The sequence below is a fragment of the Rhynchophorus ferrugineus genome, unplaced genomic scaffold (genome assembly GCF_030347505.1).
Source record: "Rhynchophorus ferrugineus isolate W39M unplaced genomic scaffold, kcgeb_rfMv2 rfM6, whole genome shotgun sequence".
NCBI classification, from domain to species: Eukaryota; Metazoa; Arthropoda; class Insecta; order Coleoptera; family Curculionidae; genus Rhynchophorus; species Rhynchophorus ferrugineus.
The window spans coordinates 36492625-36513006 of record NW_027472585.1 but is presented as its reverse complement, the minus strand read 5'-3'; the positions used below and the strand labels follow the sequence as shown (position 1 = coordinate 36513006).

At 34.0% G+C, this 20382-nt stretch overlaps 1 protein-coding gene across 24 annotated transcripts in view; it reads left to right on the top strand.

Annotated features, from left to right (window-relative positions):
• The window catches only part of PDZ-GEF (PDZ domain-containing guanine nucleotide exchange factor), a 178270-nt gene that overhangs the window by 146507 nt on the left and 11381 nt on the right, over positions 1–20382 (top strand). For 22 of the 24 annotated variants that reach the window (XR_013006336.1, XR_013006338.1, XR_013006339.1 and 19 more), the window contains 5 exons: positions 14699–14797; positions 17313–17528; positions 17585–17798; positions 17861–18047; positions 18107–19084. Coding sequence is in view for 14 of the 24 variants with exons in the window: in XM_076408778.1 (XP_076264893.1) it covers positions 14699–14797; positions 17313–17528; positions 17585–17798; positions 17861–18047; positions 18107–19084 (1694 nt within the window). In the remaining 10 variants the exon portion in view is untranslated. Of the gene's footprint in view, positions 1–344; positions 520–14272; positions 14624–14698; positions 14798–17312; positions 17529–17584; positions 17799–17860; positions 18048–18106; positions 19085–20382 lie in introns of those variants that run through there. The other 2 variants (XR_013006340.1, XM_076408781.1) reach the window with 1 other exon arrangement.

The following is a 20382-nucleotide window of genomic DNA, read 5'->3' as shown; positions in this document are numbered from 1 at the left end:
AGAATTAAAATTTATATGCACGATGGAGGAGAAACTTGATTTTGACACGGAAATAATTATAAAAAACCTTTTCGGTCTCTACCCACCGCGAAGTTTCCAAAAATGAAGTAGGTTTTCCTGTCGGATCGCGGGCAAAGCTAACCCGAACGAACGCCTTCTCTCGTTCTCTTCGCCCCGTTTTATTTTAGACACGCCATATGCGACGCGTCCACGGTCTGGGCCCAGGACTGTCGGAATAGGTCTCCCGCCACCGCATCTCTCTTATCAGTCCCCGTTCTTACAGCGTATCGGAAAGACGATTTTTTGCCTCTTCGGTTAATACGTCGATTTTTCCGATCGTCTTCGCAGTCAGTTTGGAACGAGATCGGGCTGTGTTTGCGAAACTTCTTCGTTATATTTAGTTTATCGTTCTTTGTGCTCGAAAAAATTCAGTTCGGTTTTTCTTTAGCGTTGATACGACGCCGTGACCGTTCGTGAGTGACTCTGGGATAATTTTCAGTGTTTGGTGTCGTTTATGTGGTACATAACAATTACTGGTTTAATACATTTTTATATTTATGCTAAAAAAATCAAAGAAAATGTCAAAAAGCCAAATATGCAAGTCTAATTGGTCCATATTAAATCAAAATCACTTCAAATTAAAGAATTCCATCATAGAAGCCAAATATACAACTCTAATTTTGTAATAAAACATGGTTTTTAATAGTGATAACAAATTCCACATAAATGCATTCGTTGAGTATAAAAACCCAGTCAAGTAACGCCTATTAAAATGATTTTATGTTATTTATATTATGTTGTTTATGTGATTATTTATATACCTGATAATGGATTCATTAAGTCGACTTTGAAATATTTTTTTTATGACTTAGTACTTGTAGTGCCATCTAAATTAAGTTATTTGAACTAATTAATAAGGTTATACGGTTTACACTTTTTGACAATGATTATACGACAATAAATTGAATAAATTTAATTCAACGTTAAAGAACGTATTTGTTTGAAAAATGTTAAGCTAATGAATAGTTATTTATCGATATTAGTGTTGATAACGCCAGAAAGATGGCACCACCAGTTTTAAACATGTACTAATTTTTAAAACAGTAAATAATCTTAATTCGTAGTCTAATAATACAAATTGATGATTAACAGCATATTACGCTTAATCTGTCACGCATTTCGTCGAAGAATTTTATCTATCCGATTAATAGTTTGCAATCACTGAGTGTCATACTTTCTTCACAAAAGCATATTCAACATTTAATGTTATTCAGATTCAATTATGTTTTCTGTTATATGAAAAATAAGTTTTATTTATTTTTCCATTTTCAAAATTTGTGCAAAATTCCTTTTATTTAAGTGCATTGATGTCAAAGAACATTTGTCGAATCACCTAGACTAGGTAGCGGACCCCGGGGCGTTCCTTATATTCAATTCTTTCTTTACTTGGCCTACCTATTATAATATTAAATAAAAAAAATTGAACCGACTTAAAAAATTAATAAGGAAGTCACTAAAAATTAAAAAATAACCAAACTTAAGATTTTTAACAGAAAAAAAAAGTACATAATAATCGCTGTAATAACTAAATAAAAATTATCAAAACCTTATTTAATCTATCTACTACATGTATTTACTGTATATGTACGGAAGATACTCTCAACTTGATCTAAAATCAAAGAGATTGATTTATCACAAAAATTCAAATCAACTAGTCATTCAACGCTGTCAAAACAAAATTCTTTGATTAATTACCAATGCCTATCGCTACGTAACCAACGAAGAACTGCACGATGACCTGGAAATCAAATGGATATGCGAAGTTATCCAAGATTTAGTCTTAAAACACTAAAGAAGATTACTAAATCATACTAACGTGGAAGCAATAGAACTACTGGACAACGCGCAGGATATCAGAAGATACCAACCGTACCAAACCGTACGAACTTATATAAAGTGTATACCTTTAGTGTAAACTATAGGTTAAGTTATTATAATTTCATAAATTAGGAATACATATTTTTGTATTTATTTCGCACTCGTCTTGCTTGTGAATTAATCCAAGTAAAAATGAAATATAATAATAAAATAACTTATAATTAAGATTGTATTAAGTATATCTAATAATAATGTTATTAAAGAAAAACTATATACACATAATTTAACTTAATATCTACCTCAACCTATTAATCTTATAATATTATTTCAAGTACTAACTGGTGGGTGCCGAGCCCAAACAGTATAAAAATAATAATATAATTTTGTGACATATTCAAAAAATTAAGTTACCAACAAAATAAATCTAAATTAATATAACTGGGTTCGGCACCGACTTTAAAGTAGTCAGTTGGTAGTAGTTAAAATAATATTGTAAATAGATAAATAGGTTGAGGTAGATATTAAGCTAAATTGTGTGTATATAGTAGAATATAAAATATGTGTAGTAGATAGGTTTTAATAAGGTTTTTGATAATTTTTAGTTAGTTATTACAAAGACTATTATGTACATATTTTATTTAGTTTTTGGTGACTTGATTTTTTGAAGTCGGTTCAATTTTTTTTGTTAAAAATATTTTATTACATTTTAATATTTTTTATAACGGTAGTATGATTGCCGCACGGTAACTGCAACAATTCTTGTAAATTGCTACAAATTTTATCGTATGTTTATGTGTAGTTTTTAATGTTTGAATGTGCATGTAATAGATATCGTTGTACCTGAAAGAATTTTGCTAATGCGTCACGGATACGCACAAAGCGCCTACAAAATTCGCGTGAATCATTTTTCGGACGCTTTGACGAAACAACAACAATTTTGCCTTTCCACACACGTCCGTTTTTATTGTGATTTAAAAGGTTTTTCGCCCTATTTCGTGGCCCTGGCGGTTACCTCATTCCTCGTTTACAGCACACGAGCTCGAACAGAACGGATATGATACCGAGCTTCCTTAATTAATAATAAATAATCTTGGGTTTCGGAATATGCACACATCAGTACTCGTACGACCATCCAAGCCGGCACCGCGTTCGCCCAAACGAACGTACCGAAAAGTGGTTAACGAACGGACGCGATATTTCGTCGAAAATGGTCTAAATTTTTTTGTCGGTTGATTTTAGCGGTTTAATAACATACTTAATCTTTATCGGGCAGTGTTGAGTGCACGAAAGTAAAAGTGAAAGTGATCGTACAAAAAGAAATAAAGCTAAAATCAGACTACAGTCCGCGCGATTCTATTAAATAATTATCTAATTGTTCAAATAGATTGGTAATAAAGAGAAGGTACCCATTAGTGAAACTCGTATAACTGGTAAAATATTTTCGGTTAGGTATTTTTTCGAATCGCGTCTAACGTTAGTTGGTTGGTAATTCCCTTTCGTTAATTTAATCGCACAATAATCTAAACATTGGAAATTGGGAATTTACTTGTTTTTTATTGCTTTCTTACAATCGCGCTTTAACATATTTATGCAATAAATATGTTCTTTTTTTTTATACCACAATCATAAGGTTCATTAGAAGCTTATGTTAGAACCGCTCTAAAAATCTAAAAACGAAGTTTTGTCGAAATATAGGATGGGACAAAATTCCCGCTACCATTTTGATTGCGCGCTAAATTTTTCGTCTAAAGTGATAATGAGCGACGAAGCCCATTTTCTTCTCAGTGGCCACTTCAATAAATAGAACAGTTGGTTTTGGGGAACACAGAATCCTCAATTCATGAAGTATCATTGCAAACACTAAAACCAACTGTATGGTGTGGTATTCATGCTGGAAACATCATTAGTCCCTATTTTCTTTTGACAATAATCAAGGTGTTGCAGTTACTGTTACTGCTGAACGGTACCAAGACATAATTCGAAATTTTCTTGTGCCTGAAATGGAAGAGCAAGGACTAGAGGGCATGTAGTTTCAGCAATATGGAGCCACAGCATACACAGATCGTTCAACATTTCAATTATTGAATAAAGTTTTTCCACGAAGACTAATTTCGCAAAGTGGCTATTTAGCATGGCCAGCAAGATCTCCGGATTAACAGCACCAGACTTTTTCTTATGCGGTTTTCTGAAATCAAAAATTAGCCCCTAACGACTCAACGTCTTAAAGACAATATTCGAAATTGAAGAAATTCATCCTGAGATGTTGCAGAATGTCATGTAAAATGCCTAAAAACGAACCAAAAGCTGCATAACGAATCGCGGTCATCATTTAGTCAATATAATTTTTCATTCATAACGAAAAACCGAATGAATAAAATGAATGAAAATGGATGAATTTATGAAAACCAAACTCACTTATTATATTTATTTCTTTGAGTAAAGTTATAGGCAATCAAAATGGGAGCGTGACTTTTGCCCCAACTGTTACTTTTTTCGAGAGGCTTAACATGGTATCTCCAATTTTACTGAACCAATTTACTTGAAATTTGGTGTATCATCTCGATTAACAAAAATTTTGATTTTAAAATTTTGGACTAAAATAGTCTAGGAGTTATTCCTTAGGCCAAATTATCTTCCCATTAGTATCAAAGACCCGCTAATTAGGAATCAGGCAAGCATTTAAGTTTATATTGTATAGTGTCCGAGATATAAACCGCCTAAATTAATACTCTCTCGGTGCTTTCTTCCGTTCCACAATTACTAAAACCACCATACCCAATGAAGAATTGACCAAAGGATCTTCCCTAGGGTTATCAGACGCACTAATTACGAATCTGGCAAGTCCAATATATTGCTTATAGTTCCAGAGCAATATAAGCGGCCAAAATTCATTCTGTGGCTGTGCTAAGGTTTCTTCTGGTCCTCAAAAATGATTTGTGATTGATCCACCAATTCACATTTCATGACATTTTGGACTGTAATGATTTTACCCAAATGTCCATGGTCTTAAGGTGTGGTTTTCCAAATTTGAATATCCCAAACCGCTTTGGTCGCCGTACACCTTGAACTGCAAGTTCCTTACTTATGTTTCGGGTAAATTGGGCCAAGATATGTTTCCGCAACTTAAGAATCCCGAAATTTATTAGTTTGCGGCTAGGGACACTTTCAGCAACTTCAGTCCGCCCTTTTGGTGTACTGTACACCCTCAACTGTGATGCTTTTATCCAGTTAATTCAAAGACTAGGGATGTTCTGTATCAAATCCCACACCAATTGTAATGTTGTAAATCAAAAACATTTTACTATTTAATTTTGACTCTATCTTAGAACTTACTATTGTCACAAAATAAAACTAATTACTACTGAATTACAATTATAGAAATTAATATATCTAGAAGATTAGAAAATAACAATATTAAAAACTTATCGTGTAGAGCACTCTCCTTTTTTTTGATTAATTGGTAATAATTAAGATGTATTAAGACGATTTTCCATTTCAAAATTACTTTTAATTTCAAACCCGTCTCGAATACAATTGCAATTAATAAGCTTGTAATGTTGCTTTATATGAATGTTTTACTGTTGTTAAACTTTTTACTGCATCTTTCCGTCATCGTTAAACTATATATACTATTCGGGTACTAGTTATGATTATGATGAAACAAGTTTATATTAAAAAATTTAAAATTAAAATTATATCTCATATAATCATATATCATATAACAACCCCATATTTGCATCGCATAGGCCCAAATTGGCTTTATGATTGACTGATAAACAAATATCTCTGATTTTAGGTCAAGTTGAGAGTATCTTCGGACTAACCAGTACAATTTCTTAACTTCTAATCCATAAGTCCAATCTAAATCTGATTTTTGTCTGACAAGATGTTTGCAGTTTAACCTACCATCGAGATATATTCCGTGGTATTTGAATGATTTCTGCTTGAGGAATCGGGTATGTAAAATTAACATGGACAGATTTGGAGCTATTAAACTGTATTTGCCAGTCTCTGGTCCGTTTGTAGATCTTGTTGACTGCTACTTGTACCCTTTCTACAGTCTTAGGCAGATATTATATATTAGGCAGAACTGTACATTAATCGAAAACGTCTGCAATATGCTCAAAGACATGCTAAGGTTATTTGGCAGCTTGACAACTTAACAGTCAACAGCGTCTCATACAGCAAAACCAGAAACCAGGAAGTTTTATCGGACCCGCTATATTCTCTAGACCTGGCTTCACCCGACCTTTTTACAATGATGACATACACGCTTGCAATGCTGCACTTAGTTTGGCTCAGAGGAGAAATAGTTCAATTGTTTTCAAATACACTGCGAATATTTTGAATAAATAAAATTAATAACGCGATTTCTTTATCGATACAACCGGAATGGATTTACCGATAAACCTGATATAGTTTGTTTTAAGAGGTATATTGTATAATTAATGTACTACTTTAAGATTTTTATTATTTTCGCTGAAGTTCTTAACTTGATATCATCACCACGGTAGTTATTTAACAATTAAAATATTATTTTCAATACTAATTCTCATACGTCAAATCTATATAACTGTAACCGTTTAATATCTGATCTGAGGTAAATTTCGATGAACTCGGATTTTATTGTCTACAGATGCCCCCCGACAACTGATAGGATGCATAAAAATAACTCTTAGTCATCTATTTATGGTAAACATTGACACGGCTGAATGGACACTGAAATAACAAGCACACGTCCCGTGTTATTAAACGACAATAATTGTTGTGTAAACACAGGTCGTTAATAATGAAAGAAAGTGGAGGGGTTTCATGGGGTGATGCACATACAGTGGAAAACACATCAGCCAGTAATTATAATGATGTTTTCGCCGCGATGTAGTCCATGGTCGGTTGTAGTGTGGAACGATTTGTCGAAGGACGAAGAATCGATCAGGATAAAGACGCAAATCCACAACACTGTTACACTAACGACAACGAGGTGAATCAATTAAAACAAAAGATACGTCGACCTTGCGTACCGCCATTGTTTCGAAATATCAATTACGAGGCGGTTTAATTTCTGCTCCATGACCAACTGAATTCCGCAAATTAATATAAATTACTACAACGCCGCTAGGTTACGTCAGATGTTACAATTTTTTCCGAAGAACACACCAAGCAATTTCCTGTTTACGCGTAAAAAATGTTTCCACCATCGAAAGTTTGGTTGGAATAAATTAAATAAATCGAAAAATACAAGTGATGTCAAAGTCAGTACCTAATTAAGTAATTTTTTAAACTATTTTGAAATTTTCTATTATTTCCCAATTTTCCATCTTCCTGGTTGGATTTCAATTCTACGTAACAAAATATCTGATTTTATAAGGTTATTATTTGTATTTTTTAAATATATTTTATAGTCTTCTTTTACCATTTATGGTTTTATCTGAACTGGACCTATAGTTTAACGTGGGCTCCGAACCACAGTCCTCAGCGTTAAGCCTGCCGACTGGCGAGTGACTAACTTTAGAAATCATTCCAGAAGACATCCGGTCTTATCCAGCCTGGTTACTGGCGTGACTGCTATCATCTTCCTTGTCGGATTTTGTACTCTTGCCTAAGGATAATCACGAACATAAATTTACGACCACTCCCAAGCAATCCTGTCCTCTTTACCGCTCCGGCTACTTGTATTTTTATCAGCGAGACCTACTGGTGAAAATGAAAAAAAAACTGTTAAATTTGATTATTTTGACATTTCTCTGCATAAACTAATAGTTTTCTATTTAGTATTATAGAGTTATTATGTGTATACAGACGTTAAGCAAGATTTATTAGACGAAAATCCAGCTCATCTTCTCAAGGAACTTTTAGGCCGTTTAACATTCAATAAAAATTGTCAAACGTTTACACACTATGGAATGGATCCAGTGCATAAAGTTGTCTACCGCACGACAAACACAAAATGATTACTTTTCTGAAGTATATTCTGACTAGCGATGAAAAAATTGATATGCCACGACAACCCCAAACATATAGTCATGGGTTAGCCCAAGAGAATTATTGATATCAACACAAAAATAAAGCTTTGCTGTGCATATAGGGTGATCAGCGTACAGATGTAGTGTTTGTTACAAGCTGCTAAAACAGATCGAAACTGCTACTGCAGTTGTCTACCGACGTCACTTGGACTAATAGGCACATTGTTGGAAAGAAGATCAGCAATAGCGAGTAACAGACGCAAAGTTTTGTTTATACGGTTCCAGAAAGCTGAAGAAGTGCGAAAATGAGTCGATGATCGCCATGTTGCCAGAAAGATGGGAAAAATTGTTACAAAATGATGGAAAAGATTTTGATTAATATATATTCTACCAATTTTTCTCAATAATTGCTTTTTTAACGTGAATAATCAGTCAGTAATCAAATATATGACATCGATAAGCAGGAACAGTCTGGTGTGTCGATAATAAGGTTTTTCAACAAGAAAAAGTGCGTTTTTGCTTGTATTACCGTTCAAAACTAGACATAATGTCTCACAGCAGGCTCATATGATGATGATGATGATGATAGTAGTTTATTCTTCTGTTTCTTGGTTTTCGAAATCAACATAGAATTTATGAGTTTCAGCAATATCTTTCCTTATATCCGACAAAATATTATACCCAATCAATTTAAAGTTCATTAGTCCATATTTGGGACCTTTTTTATTGGCGATATTGACGTAATTCGGTTCCGTCTCGTTTAAATTATTAACATGCAATTTGCCTGTCTCTTTGATGACATGCTTGACTATATTCCATTCTGTTCAGTGAGTTACTGTTAATATAGAATAGATAAATAAATTAAAAGCAACCTACACATTTTCTCACGTTAATTATGTCAATTAACATAAGTTCAATTTTTTACCTTCGTTACTGCGCATTCACCATTTTATTTACGTATAAAATAACCAAACTCTTTGTGCCTGCATTATAGTTATAAAAAAGCTTTTTCCTAAACTAGTTTACTAAGAATACCTGTAAAAGCTCTGCCTCAAAGGTTTTTCGTATATTTTATCAGTGGTTCAGTCGATTAATAAACATGTCAGTTTGGTAGGGTTGAAGCTAAAATAACAAACATAACAGCAGCCGATCCAAGCTATTTTTGGTAGTATTTATCGAGAACACGGGCATTACCATATGTCAATAATCGTTTTTTCTGTCAGCCGTCTGTTTTTCATATTTTACAAGCTCCTTTGACACGATAATGTTTAATCTAATATGAATAATGAAATAGTCTATTAATGTATTAACTAATTCGTTTTTCTCTCGACCCCTAAATGCCATTTTTGTTGTTTTGTTGGCGGTTAGAGGGATATTGCGAGAATATTTGTCTTTCCTGATTAAATTCGACCGGAACGCGGAGGAATTCGTCACCGCTTTAATTAAAACATTATGCGTTATTCCCGACGGCTGGATGCTTATTTTTTTATACCGAGTCCTGGTTTCCTTTCTCTGATAATAAGAAAAAAACTCGACCTATTTCGATTGTGTTATCGTGGCAGCATTCCGACGCCTAAGGAATGGCAGATATATTGGTGAATAATGTTTTCTCTGAAGCAAGAACAATGCCAACGACGATAATTACTGATCTATAATTACTATAATTGTTTATCTGGTAATTAATTGTGATACGCCGTTGATGCTTGTTCATCCGAATCGTTTTAAATTAATGAAATACAACGTTAATGCAAAACTGCAGCTATATTGCCACATCTATTTTGTATTAGTTAAAACTTTATCAGAGTCTTGCTGCTGTTGTTACTCATTCATTTTTTAAGATTATTTTGGAGATAATTACACAAATATAACCGATTTTTGGATCTGAGCAACTAAACACATCAATAAATACATTATTTCACCAAATTTGGCCATTAACAACCATTTATTGAATTAAAAAGTATAAACCAGAAATGAACAGAACAAAACAATAATTTATTTGCCTATACTATTATATCAAAATGTGTTTCTTGTTTGTCATTAGATTAAGGTGCCGTTGATAGTTTTGTATTTTATTTATTTGTTCTAGGTCTACTTTTGTTAGCAAATTTAATTATTTATAGTATCACTCTCCACTGTTCTTGCATCCTAGCAAAATGCTATCTAATTTTTTCTTTAATTCTTTGAATTTCACATTCTTTGACTTAACTCTCAACAAATTCTAGCTACATCTCAGCTATAAAATAAAAATTAAATCATTACTTAAATATGTCATGTTTAAATTAAGTATCTAATTATTACCAGTTACTACAATTGATGGACAAACCTAATTAATGCATTAACTACTTCCAACACAACAAGATTCATTTTCTTCGATGTCGTTGAAAATAATCTGATATAAATATGGTACCTAACATTCCCACTATAAATAAAATTGGTGCTATTTGGATTTAATAACTTCTAAAAATATATTCTTATATTCTGAACTTACCATTGTTCTTCCATATTTTAAAACCAATGTATGTTATACTACCAAGAATAACACAACAATTTAATTATTATTACTATAGAATTATTAATGTAACACAAAATCTAAATATTCTAGAGTTTTTGTTGTTTTCACTTGATCAACTGTATGAATCCACTCGAAAAGAATGTACCGCCATTAGAAAAAAAGACAATATAGTTTAATCTTTTTATAGTTTTCTATGCAGGATACTGCGCATGTGCGAAATCCGGAGATATTTGTTAAGTAATATATACTCTCACCATGCCTTCGTCCCAAAATCCTTGATATCGCCGTTTTATTTTCGCTACATCTTGGTGTGGCCGCTCTCCTTGCTCGTTGCTCGTGTCGTCCAAGTTTTGTGGGAAAAAATCAAGATGTGAATTTTTTTTATAACATATTTATTAGATATGCTTAGTACAATCTTAATTTACAATTAATTTATTAATACTCTTCCTATGTACTTGGATTAATTAATAAGCAAGACGAGTGCGAAAAAATACATAAATATGCATTCCTCAATTATAAAATTATAATAACGTATAGCTATAGTTTACACTAAATGTATACACTTTATATAAGTTCGTATGGTTTTGTTCGCTTCATTCTCCTGACATCCAGCGCGCTGTCCAGCAGTTGTATTGCTTCCACGTTAGTATGATTTAGTAATCTTCTTTCGTGTTTCAAGGCGAAATCTTGGATAACTTCGCAAATCCATTTGATTTCCAGGTCATCGTGCAGTTCTTCGTTGGTTACATAGCGAGAGGCATTGGTGATCAATCGAAGAACCTTGTTTTGACAGCGTTGTATGACTAGTTGATTTGAATTTTTAGTGCAACCCCATATTTGCATCCCATAGGTTCAAATTGGCTTTATAATTGTATTATAGATCAACCTCTTTGATTTTAGATAAAGTTGAGAGTATCTTCCGACTAACCAGTATAGTTGTTTTATTATGGTTCTAATGTGTTTTGCTTTTTGTCTAACGTGATGTTTCCAATTTAATCTACCATCAAGATGGATTCCAAGGTATTTAGCTGATTCTGCTTGAGGAATTGGGCATCCATTGAGTGATATAATTAAGTTTTTATTATTTCGCCGCAATGCAAAATTAACGTGGACAGATTTGGAGCTATTAAGTTGAATTTTCTAATTTTTCGTCCATTTCTAGATGTTGTTGACTGCCACTTGCACTTTTTCTGTTGCCCCAGGCAGAGATATATCTTTTGCCATAATAATTGTGTCGTCAGCAAAGGTTCCAAGTAGTGTTTCTTTTGTTGTTGGAATGTCATCAGATACAGGAGACGCTACCTTGTGGAACTCCAGCCGAAATAGTTTTAAATGTCGAGAACGCCATTTCGTGCGATACTCTAAATTGTCTTCCGAATAAGTATGACTCCAGCAATTGACAATATTTGCTCATCTTACAGATTAATCCCAAATGCCAAACCCGATCAAAAGCTTGTGAGATATCCAGGAATATTGCAGCGCAGTATTTCTTTTCCTCAACTGCTCTTTCAATAGCCGCAGTTACTCTCTGCACTTGATCGATTGTTGAATGGTAATTTCGAAAACCAAAATGGAAATCTGGTATTGTTACCAAATGTTTTTAACACGTTTAAATATTAGTTTCTCAAATAGCTTTGATTTTGCAAGTAGTAGCGAAATAGGCCTGTAAGATTCGACTTGTTCTGCAGGTTTGTCAGGTTTTTTGACCATAAGATGTGAATGCAGAAAATATAGTTTGAGAGACATATGAGCTTTTTAACTATCAATCTTGTGATAATTTTGCTATAAATTGCCGGTGACGTGGTTGTAATCCAGTGATTTATAGTTACCGCGACAGTTGTAGACAACATTTTGAAACGATGCCCTTGTTGGTACTCCATCAGGCTTTAAAGACTTTATAAACTTTATGTCAGCTATTAGTTTTCGAATATCAGGTCCGATTAATATTCCTTTATTTTTTGGGTTAATTCTAAAAATATTTTAAGTTTGCTTTTTTCTAATTCGTCTTCTTTTAAAAATTCATCTGGCGTCGTCTTTCTTTCTAATTTCGAATTCTCTTGTAGAAATCGGAGCAACATATTTTAGTTATATTTATTCTACATTTTTAATAGATTTTATATATTATTATTAGAAAGTAATCGAAATAATTTTGTTGTGTAGTGTAAAGCAAGCTATATTTCAAAAGCAGTCAAAATGAAGTGTTTCACACGTTGTTGAAACCAAACAACGACTGGTAGTTCGATAATAACAAATATTTGTTATGATAGAGCACTTCCTCTTTTGATAGAGTAGGCGCCAAGAATCTGTTTGGTCTATTTGTTGTTTTTAAATTAAACTTTCTGGTGCATGTTAACTTATAAAAACAGAAAAGAACTAGATTTGATTTGAATTATCTATTTGGGAGTTATTCTAGTATAGTATTGATCTTTAATTATTTCTGATTTAGTTCATGTTGGTTTATCACTTTATAAATAGTTAAATGTTATGAAGATATTTCGTGTATTAAATACATTTAACATGTTTTATTTATAATTGGTGTTTTTTCTTTCAAGAAGTTAACTGGGTTTTTATTAAAAGTAACTATATCTACTGCTATTATATATCTTTATCGGTTTCTTTTTTGTTTAATTAATTACATCTTACGTTAGATACGCCTAGTACGATTCTATTTTATAAAATTAATTTATTACTATTGTTTTGTTGTATTTGCATCAATATACAAGCACGACGAGTGCGGAATTTTAATATATTGATTTAGGAAATTTAGAAATAGCAATTGCAGTATAGAAACGTAGTGAACAAAGAGAAAAAGATTATAATAAATAGAGGTTAGTTTATATAAAAGTCTGTAGACGAATTAATGAATGAATATCAAGTCTTAGGTCGACAAATTGTAGATGTCTAAGAACTACGGGATGGTTCAGGAAAAGGCAAAGTTGATATGGTGGTAGGTGATAAGAAATTTTACTTCTACATGACAATCATACCTGGAATCATTCTGACCAGCGTACCACAAAATTAAAGCTGTTGGAATCAAAATCCTACAAAACTATACCCGCCATATAAAACAAACATCTCTTCCGTTCGTTCGTAGCCTCAATAAAATGATAATAAATATCTTGCCTTGGATTGTTCCGAGTTGTTTCTGACTTGCTGTATACACTACATGATAACGCTATTTCACTTATATATGTCGAAAAATGAACAAGGAAAACGAACAAGTCACTTGTTTCGCTCCAACGCCATCATTGTCCGGCATTGTAGACTTATTTGTGGATTGAATTTGATCATCGATCGAACCATTCATATTAATACATTTAATTAGACAGAACTTTTCTGAAGTTAAATGTTTAAGAATGCAAATGACAATTGACAAGATACTTAACAATTATGACGTACAGTACAGATGCAGTGTTGCCAACTTTGCTTACAAAATCTATCCAGGATTATTTTTTGCAGAACACCATTAACAAGATCGCTAAATGTATTTTGAAGCCATAAATATTTGAAAAACTAATTTAAATTTTACCCAACTCTGTCCATTGTCACGAAAAATATGACAAAAAACGTTCATTTAAAGCAACATATATAATACTCATTATTATAAACATCAGTTTTTAAATAACTAATATTTATTTATTAGTTTTTAATTAAAAAAGAAATCAACGTTTACAGTTCTTATAATGGACCAAATAAAATAATTCAGTGCAGAGTTTATTTTGCAGAATGGAGGGTTGCATAACAATAACATTAATTTGGATAATATATTAGAATCTAATCCTAACTTTTACTACTGTATATAATAAAATACATAACATATATAGGATTAAAAGTTAGACTAAATAAACTCCGTTACATTTTGTATTTAATTAAAATACGTTATGTACGAAAATATAACTTTGACTTTTTTCCTCTACAGTTAAAAATTGCTTGCGGTTTGCAAATTATTGATAATGAAACAATATGTTACCGAGATATCAAACTGTTAGTTTAATAGCGCGTGTGAACTGAACCGAACCGAACTTGAAGTGAAAGCCTCGATCCTAACCAGACGGTCGAAATGTTGAAACACGCCTTGAGAACGTCTTACGATCGGGAGGCCAGGCCCTTGCACCGCAAAAGGGTCTCCCTGGCCGACGTGTCCCTGCGTAGAAGGGAATCGGGTATCTATGAAAACGTGCAGATTCTGAAGAAATACCTAAGGAGGAAGAACTCGGTTTCGTGGCCGAATTCCACCACCGTCGATGTGGAGAATGAAAATTCTTCTGAGGTATTATTTTCGATTGATTCCAGATTTTTTACCAGGATATAAGTCCGTTTATTGATATAATCTTTTTTGTTCCAGATCGATTATCCAGATATAGATCAAGGTAGAAGAATACAAAGTTCCCCCCTCATGGAACATCGAGCTCATAGACCCATAAGCATAATGTTCGACGACAGTGTAAGTAGTTGTGTATCTATCAGTTAAAACCAGCCATAACATGTCAATTGAAAAGTCCCCGACCTACCATAGTTAAACACAGTTTTTACCTAATTCACTTCAAGGGTTATGCACTGATAATAGCGACCCTCCAACTTTTCGATGCCACATTTCTAGTACGATTTGTCCTTTGCTTCAAAATAGGTCTCAGTTTCGACGATCACCTCTTCATTCGACGAAAATTTCTTCGCAGCGAGCATGCTTTTGAGATCTGAGAACAGGAAATAGTCGCTGGGGGCCAGATCTGGAGAATACGGTGGATGAGGAAGCAATTCGAAGCCCAATTCATGGATTTTTGCCATCGTTTTCACTGACTTGTGACACGGTGCATTGTCTTGGTGAAGCAGCACTTTCTTTTTCTTCAAATGCGTCCGTTTTTCGGCGATTTCAACCTTCAAACGGTCCAATAATGCTATTTATATAATAGTCGCTGTTGATGGTCCTTCCTTTTTCAAGGTAGTCAATGAAAATTATTCCATGCGCATCCCAAAATACAAGCGTCATAACCTTGCCAGCCGACTGTAGCGTGTTCCTACGTTTTGGAGCTGGTTCATCGTACGCAGTCCACTCGGCGGATGTCGATTGGATTTTGGAGTGAAATGATGGAGCCATGTTTCATCCATTGTCACATATCGACGCAAAAACTCGAGTTTATTACGCTTGATAATCTTCAAACACTGCTCCGAATCATCAACTCGTCGTTGTTTTTGGTCAAAAGTGAGCTCGCGCGGCACCCACTTTGCACAGAGCTTTCTCATACCGAAATATTCGTGAATGATATGATGTACATGTTCAGTTGATATCTTTAGAGTGTCTGCTATTTCATTCAATTTCAATTTACGGTCATTCAAAATCATTTTGTGGATTTTTTTAATGTTTTCGTTGGTAACAACCTCTTTTGGTCGTCCATTGCGTTCACGTTAGAAAACCCAAACTATACTGCAAAATGCAATATGTTTTAAACCGCGTAGTGGGTTTTTCCTTCTCATTTGACATTAGTTAAAAAGATACAAAATACTCTCTCTGATGCGTCGGAACATGTAACTAAAGTAGTTTAAAAAATTATATTTGTGATTTGTGTCGCCACGTTGTATTTGACATTGTCTAGAAAATTCTTCAAAACGTGAATAATAATAATTAGAATTTACAAGAAAAGGAATGTAAAGTGAACCAAAATTCTAAATTAATTGGGCACCATTGGGAAGTGTGACGTGAAATTGCATCGTTGACGTGCATTGTCTGTTTTACAGGATAGACAGATCTTAGATTTAAGTCTATTGGACTTATTTTTAGGGCGATAAATGGTCTGAAATTCAAAGTTCGATACTCTATGTCCCTAAAAAATGTCAAAAAATATCGATAGCGATGATATATAAATCCTTATCAGGCATTCTTAATCTAGTATTCAAAATTGATTTTATTTCTGGGCCAACTGATATTTTAAGTTAGCTATTACAACAAACCTGAACTTCTATACATATCAGTATGAATATTATAATTATTTATATGAATAAATGTAGATAATAATGTAATTGCTGTTCGAAAATACAAATCCGTTGAGTGTACACACTTGACATCTAGCGATAGAATTGGAATTTTATAGTGGCTGACTTGAATACACCTAAATACGAAGAGTTTATTTTGCTAATTTTTTTCTACTACATTAAAATATTCGATAAATTAATTATGACATGTACTTATATTTGGAAAAAAAATTGTATTGGGAAAAAGTAGTTTCGATTTTCTTTTATGTTTTTATTTACATAAAGGCAAACACTAAACAATGATGTATGTGTTTCGTTGTCGTAGAACTTTCTGAACGACAAACTGAACTAAGTGATTTTCACAAGCTTCTTTTGAAACTATCTTGCAGATACCGGCAGAAATGATAGTCTGATTCTGGTAGAATGGACAACACATTTTTCAATTTAAAAGTTTTAAACATGCTATAATATAGCATTATTGTTAGAGATATCTCATATCGCTGTCTCTTGAAATAAAAAAAGAAACTAACTTAATGTTTCTCTAAATATATTTCTTCCTAGCACTGTAATAATATAATCATGATAGAAAACGTGTACCAAAATACGAATATAATACGTCTCTCTTTCTTACAAAACATTTTTATGTAGTATAAGTTATCTTTTTGGAGTATTTTCCGCTATAATCCCAAAATATTCATACAGCTTTACCTTGGTATCCTTACTTTATAACGATGTTTAATATCTAGTCTGTTAGGCAAATATGACACCAATAAAAACAGTGTATTCATATATTACAAATGTTTCATCATCAGAATAAAAGTTAATTTTTTTAAACGTAATCAATCATAGTAAAGTATCCTAACGACCTATTTTAACTATCGTGTTTACCCCTGTGTTTGTTAAACATTTATTTCTGCCTATTTTTCTAAAACATTTCAATATCAAACAAAAAAATCATATTTCTAGTAATGGTATTATTTTTTTTATTTCAGTATGGAGGACACCCACATAATAACATCCCCCGACAGAGTCTTTACCATAAATGCTCTAGGGGTTCACACTCTTCTGACACCTCGTCGGCATACAGTGGTTCGGATACCATGGCATCAACGCACTCTGAATTGGACGGAGAAGAACCAGATCTTTCCGGACTCGTTGAGAGTATCGTTGACAGTGACGAAGAGGATGATCTGGTGGAAGCGATGGACGTAAGTAGTTTGAATTATTATATCCACCGAAACAATTCTTAATTGTTACTTTTCAGAGTTTGGCGGTAAGAGACAGAGTGCGAGATTGTCTGGAAAAAGAACCGTCGGAACGAACCGAAGATGACATAGATACACTACTGGAATTCACTCAGCAGCTCAAGGCCTTCAACAATATGACACTGGCGGTGCGGCGGGCTTTATGTGCCGTCATGGTATTTGCTGTGGTCGAAAAAGCTGGAACAATCGTGATGAACGATGGTGAAGAATTAGGTACGAAACCAGCCAACGTTGCTATCACTATTTCAATCTCTATATCTTTGTTGAATTTGCAGACTCATGGTCAGTTCTGGTAAACGGGTGCGTAGAGGTAGTCATATCAGCGGAGGAGAACCAAACTTTAAATACCGGTGATGCTTTTGGTATTCTTCCCACAATGGACAAGCTGTACCATCGTGGAGTTATGGTGACTAAATGCGATGATTGTCAGTTCGTTTGCATAACTCAGTCAGATTATTACAGGTAATATTTCACGTTCTGTTTGTTTGAAATATAACGGCTAACATGTCGTTTTCTTATAGAATATTACATCAAGGTGAAGAAAACACTCGAAGACACGAGGAAGACGGCAACGTAGTGATGGTGACCGAACTTCGAGGATCCATGGAGCCCGGCTCAAACAGACGAGGGCACGTAGTTATTAGGGCCACCCCGGAACGTTTGATGCAACAGTTAATAGAGGAGAACTCGCTAACCGACCCCACGTACGTCGAAGACTTCCTACTGACGCACCGAGTGTTCACCCCCAGTTCCCTGCACATCGCCAACCAACTACTCGAATGGTTCAAGGATCCCGAAATCCGCGATCGAGTGACTAGGGTGGTGCTGCTCTGGGTCAACAATCATTTCACCGACTTCGAGACCGACCCCAACATGATCGATTTCCTCGAGACTTTCGAGCAGGGACTCGAGAACGAGCACATGGGCGGTCAGCTTCGCTTACTAAACATAGCATGCGCGGCCAAGGCCCGCATTCGAAACGTCGTTCTCGCCCGGCCCAACAGAGACGAACCTCTCAGTTTCCAGATCTTGGGGGAGCATCACTTCGGGTTCTTTATATCGAAGGTGGACAAGAAATCGAAGGCGGAGGACGTGGGGCTGAAGCGCGGCGATCAGATCCTCGAAGTGAACGGCCAGAGTTTCGAGCACGTGTCTCAGACGAGGGCTCTCGATATCCTGCGGGGCGCCACGCACCTGAGCATCACGGTCAAATCGAATTTGCTCCATTTCAAGGAGTTACTCAACACGCCGGCCAATTCCCCCAGACCTAGGAGCCGGAAGGTGTCGGAAATTTCCAAGATACAACACGATCCCAGGGCAAGATTGTCGAGCGTCGACGGAACCACCATCATGGCCCACGATACCCTTTGTTCGCAGCCAGTAACTATCAACAGTCCCCAGAAAGAAGTTAAAAAACCGATGTTTTCCACTATGGGACCGAAGAAGAGGTTGCAGAAAGCTTTAATGAAAATGAATATATTACCTAAAAATATAATAAAGTAAGTTGCGATTACATTTTTAAGTATAAATATCAAAATTTTAAATATTCATCAATGCTGTATGTTTTATTCAACAATAATAACTAAATATTCATGTCAAATATATTAATTTTGTATAGACAAAATATGTGTTGAGTTGTTAAAGAGAGAAAATAATGAAATACAAATTATTTTCTCTCCTTTTCACGTAAATTAATGCACAAGGCCGAGTTTGTTTATTTAAATGAATAATATAAAAATATATACAATTAAATAAGTTAAATCGATCTATAATGGTGAAAAGAATTATGAATTGGATGGACTTACTAAATTGTCTATCTGGTTTTGGATAATACAGATTCTGTCATCGGACCGAACTGATATGATTATTATACTTTTATTTAAATCTTGACCCTCTAGGCTATTTCTTAATTAATGTTTTTTGGCTAATTCTGTAATTCTTTTGATAATTCTGAGTTTCTGTTCTAAGTGTAATTCTTTGGCAACGTCTGTTATTCTTGTCTGACTGTTCATTTGTTCTTAATTCTGATCCTCGTTGTCGATGCATCGTATTTTATCGTTGAAGCTCCTTCCTCGAGTTCTTGGTGGTAGCTGAGAAGGCTGGTCCAAGAAATGCCTTTCTGTATCCCGATTCGTTTGCAACTAGGAATTTCTGATGCCGATAAAACACCTGCGTTACGGCCTCTTAAGGAATGCTTGAAAATCCACGATCTCGGGTACCATAAGGGATCCTCTACCAAGTCTAACTTCTGACTCGGTTCGTCTAGCCTCAGTACCTGAACCACCATTATCGAGAATACTCCACAAAGAGCCGATGAGACATCTTTTTTGTTTGCTCGGTGTTTTTCTTATCTTGAGCTAACTTCGCCAGACATTCGATACAATGCGATATTTTATATTGTCCCAAGTCACAACTCTTTTCCCATTTCACAAATATTACAAAAATAGTTAAATAGTCTAATAAATTAGAATTAAAAAAATTTCTTACATATAAATAAACGTAATTACGTCCCATCAATATGTTTATTTTTAGATACTTAATTTTAAACAATCCCCCATTCTTTACGTATTATTTAATGGTTTTGAATTGTACTTTAATTCACTTATTTATCTCTAATACACAATGTCTTCTTCAAAATATAACCATGCAGTTATTATCAATTATGAGATACCAGAAATGTACATAAATAAAGATGATTTGTATAAGATACAATATGTAAGGAAATAAAACCAAAATGCGGTTTTCATTAAACTAACATTAATATCCTAATATTGATTAAAAATATGTATGATTTAGG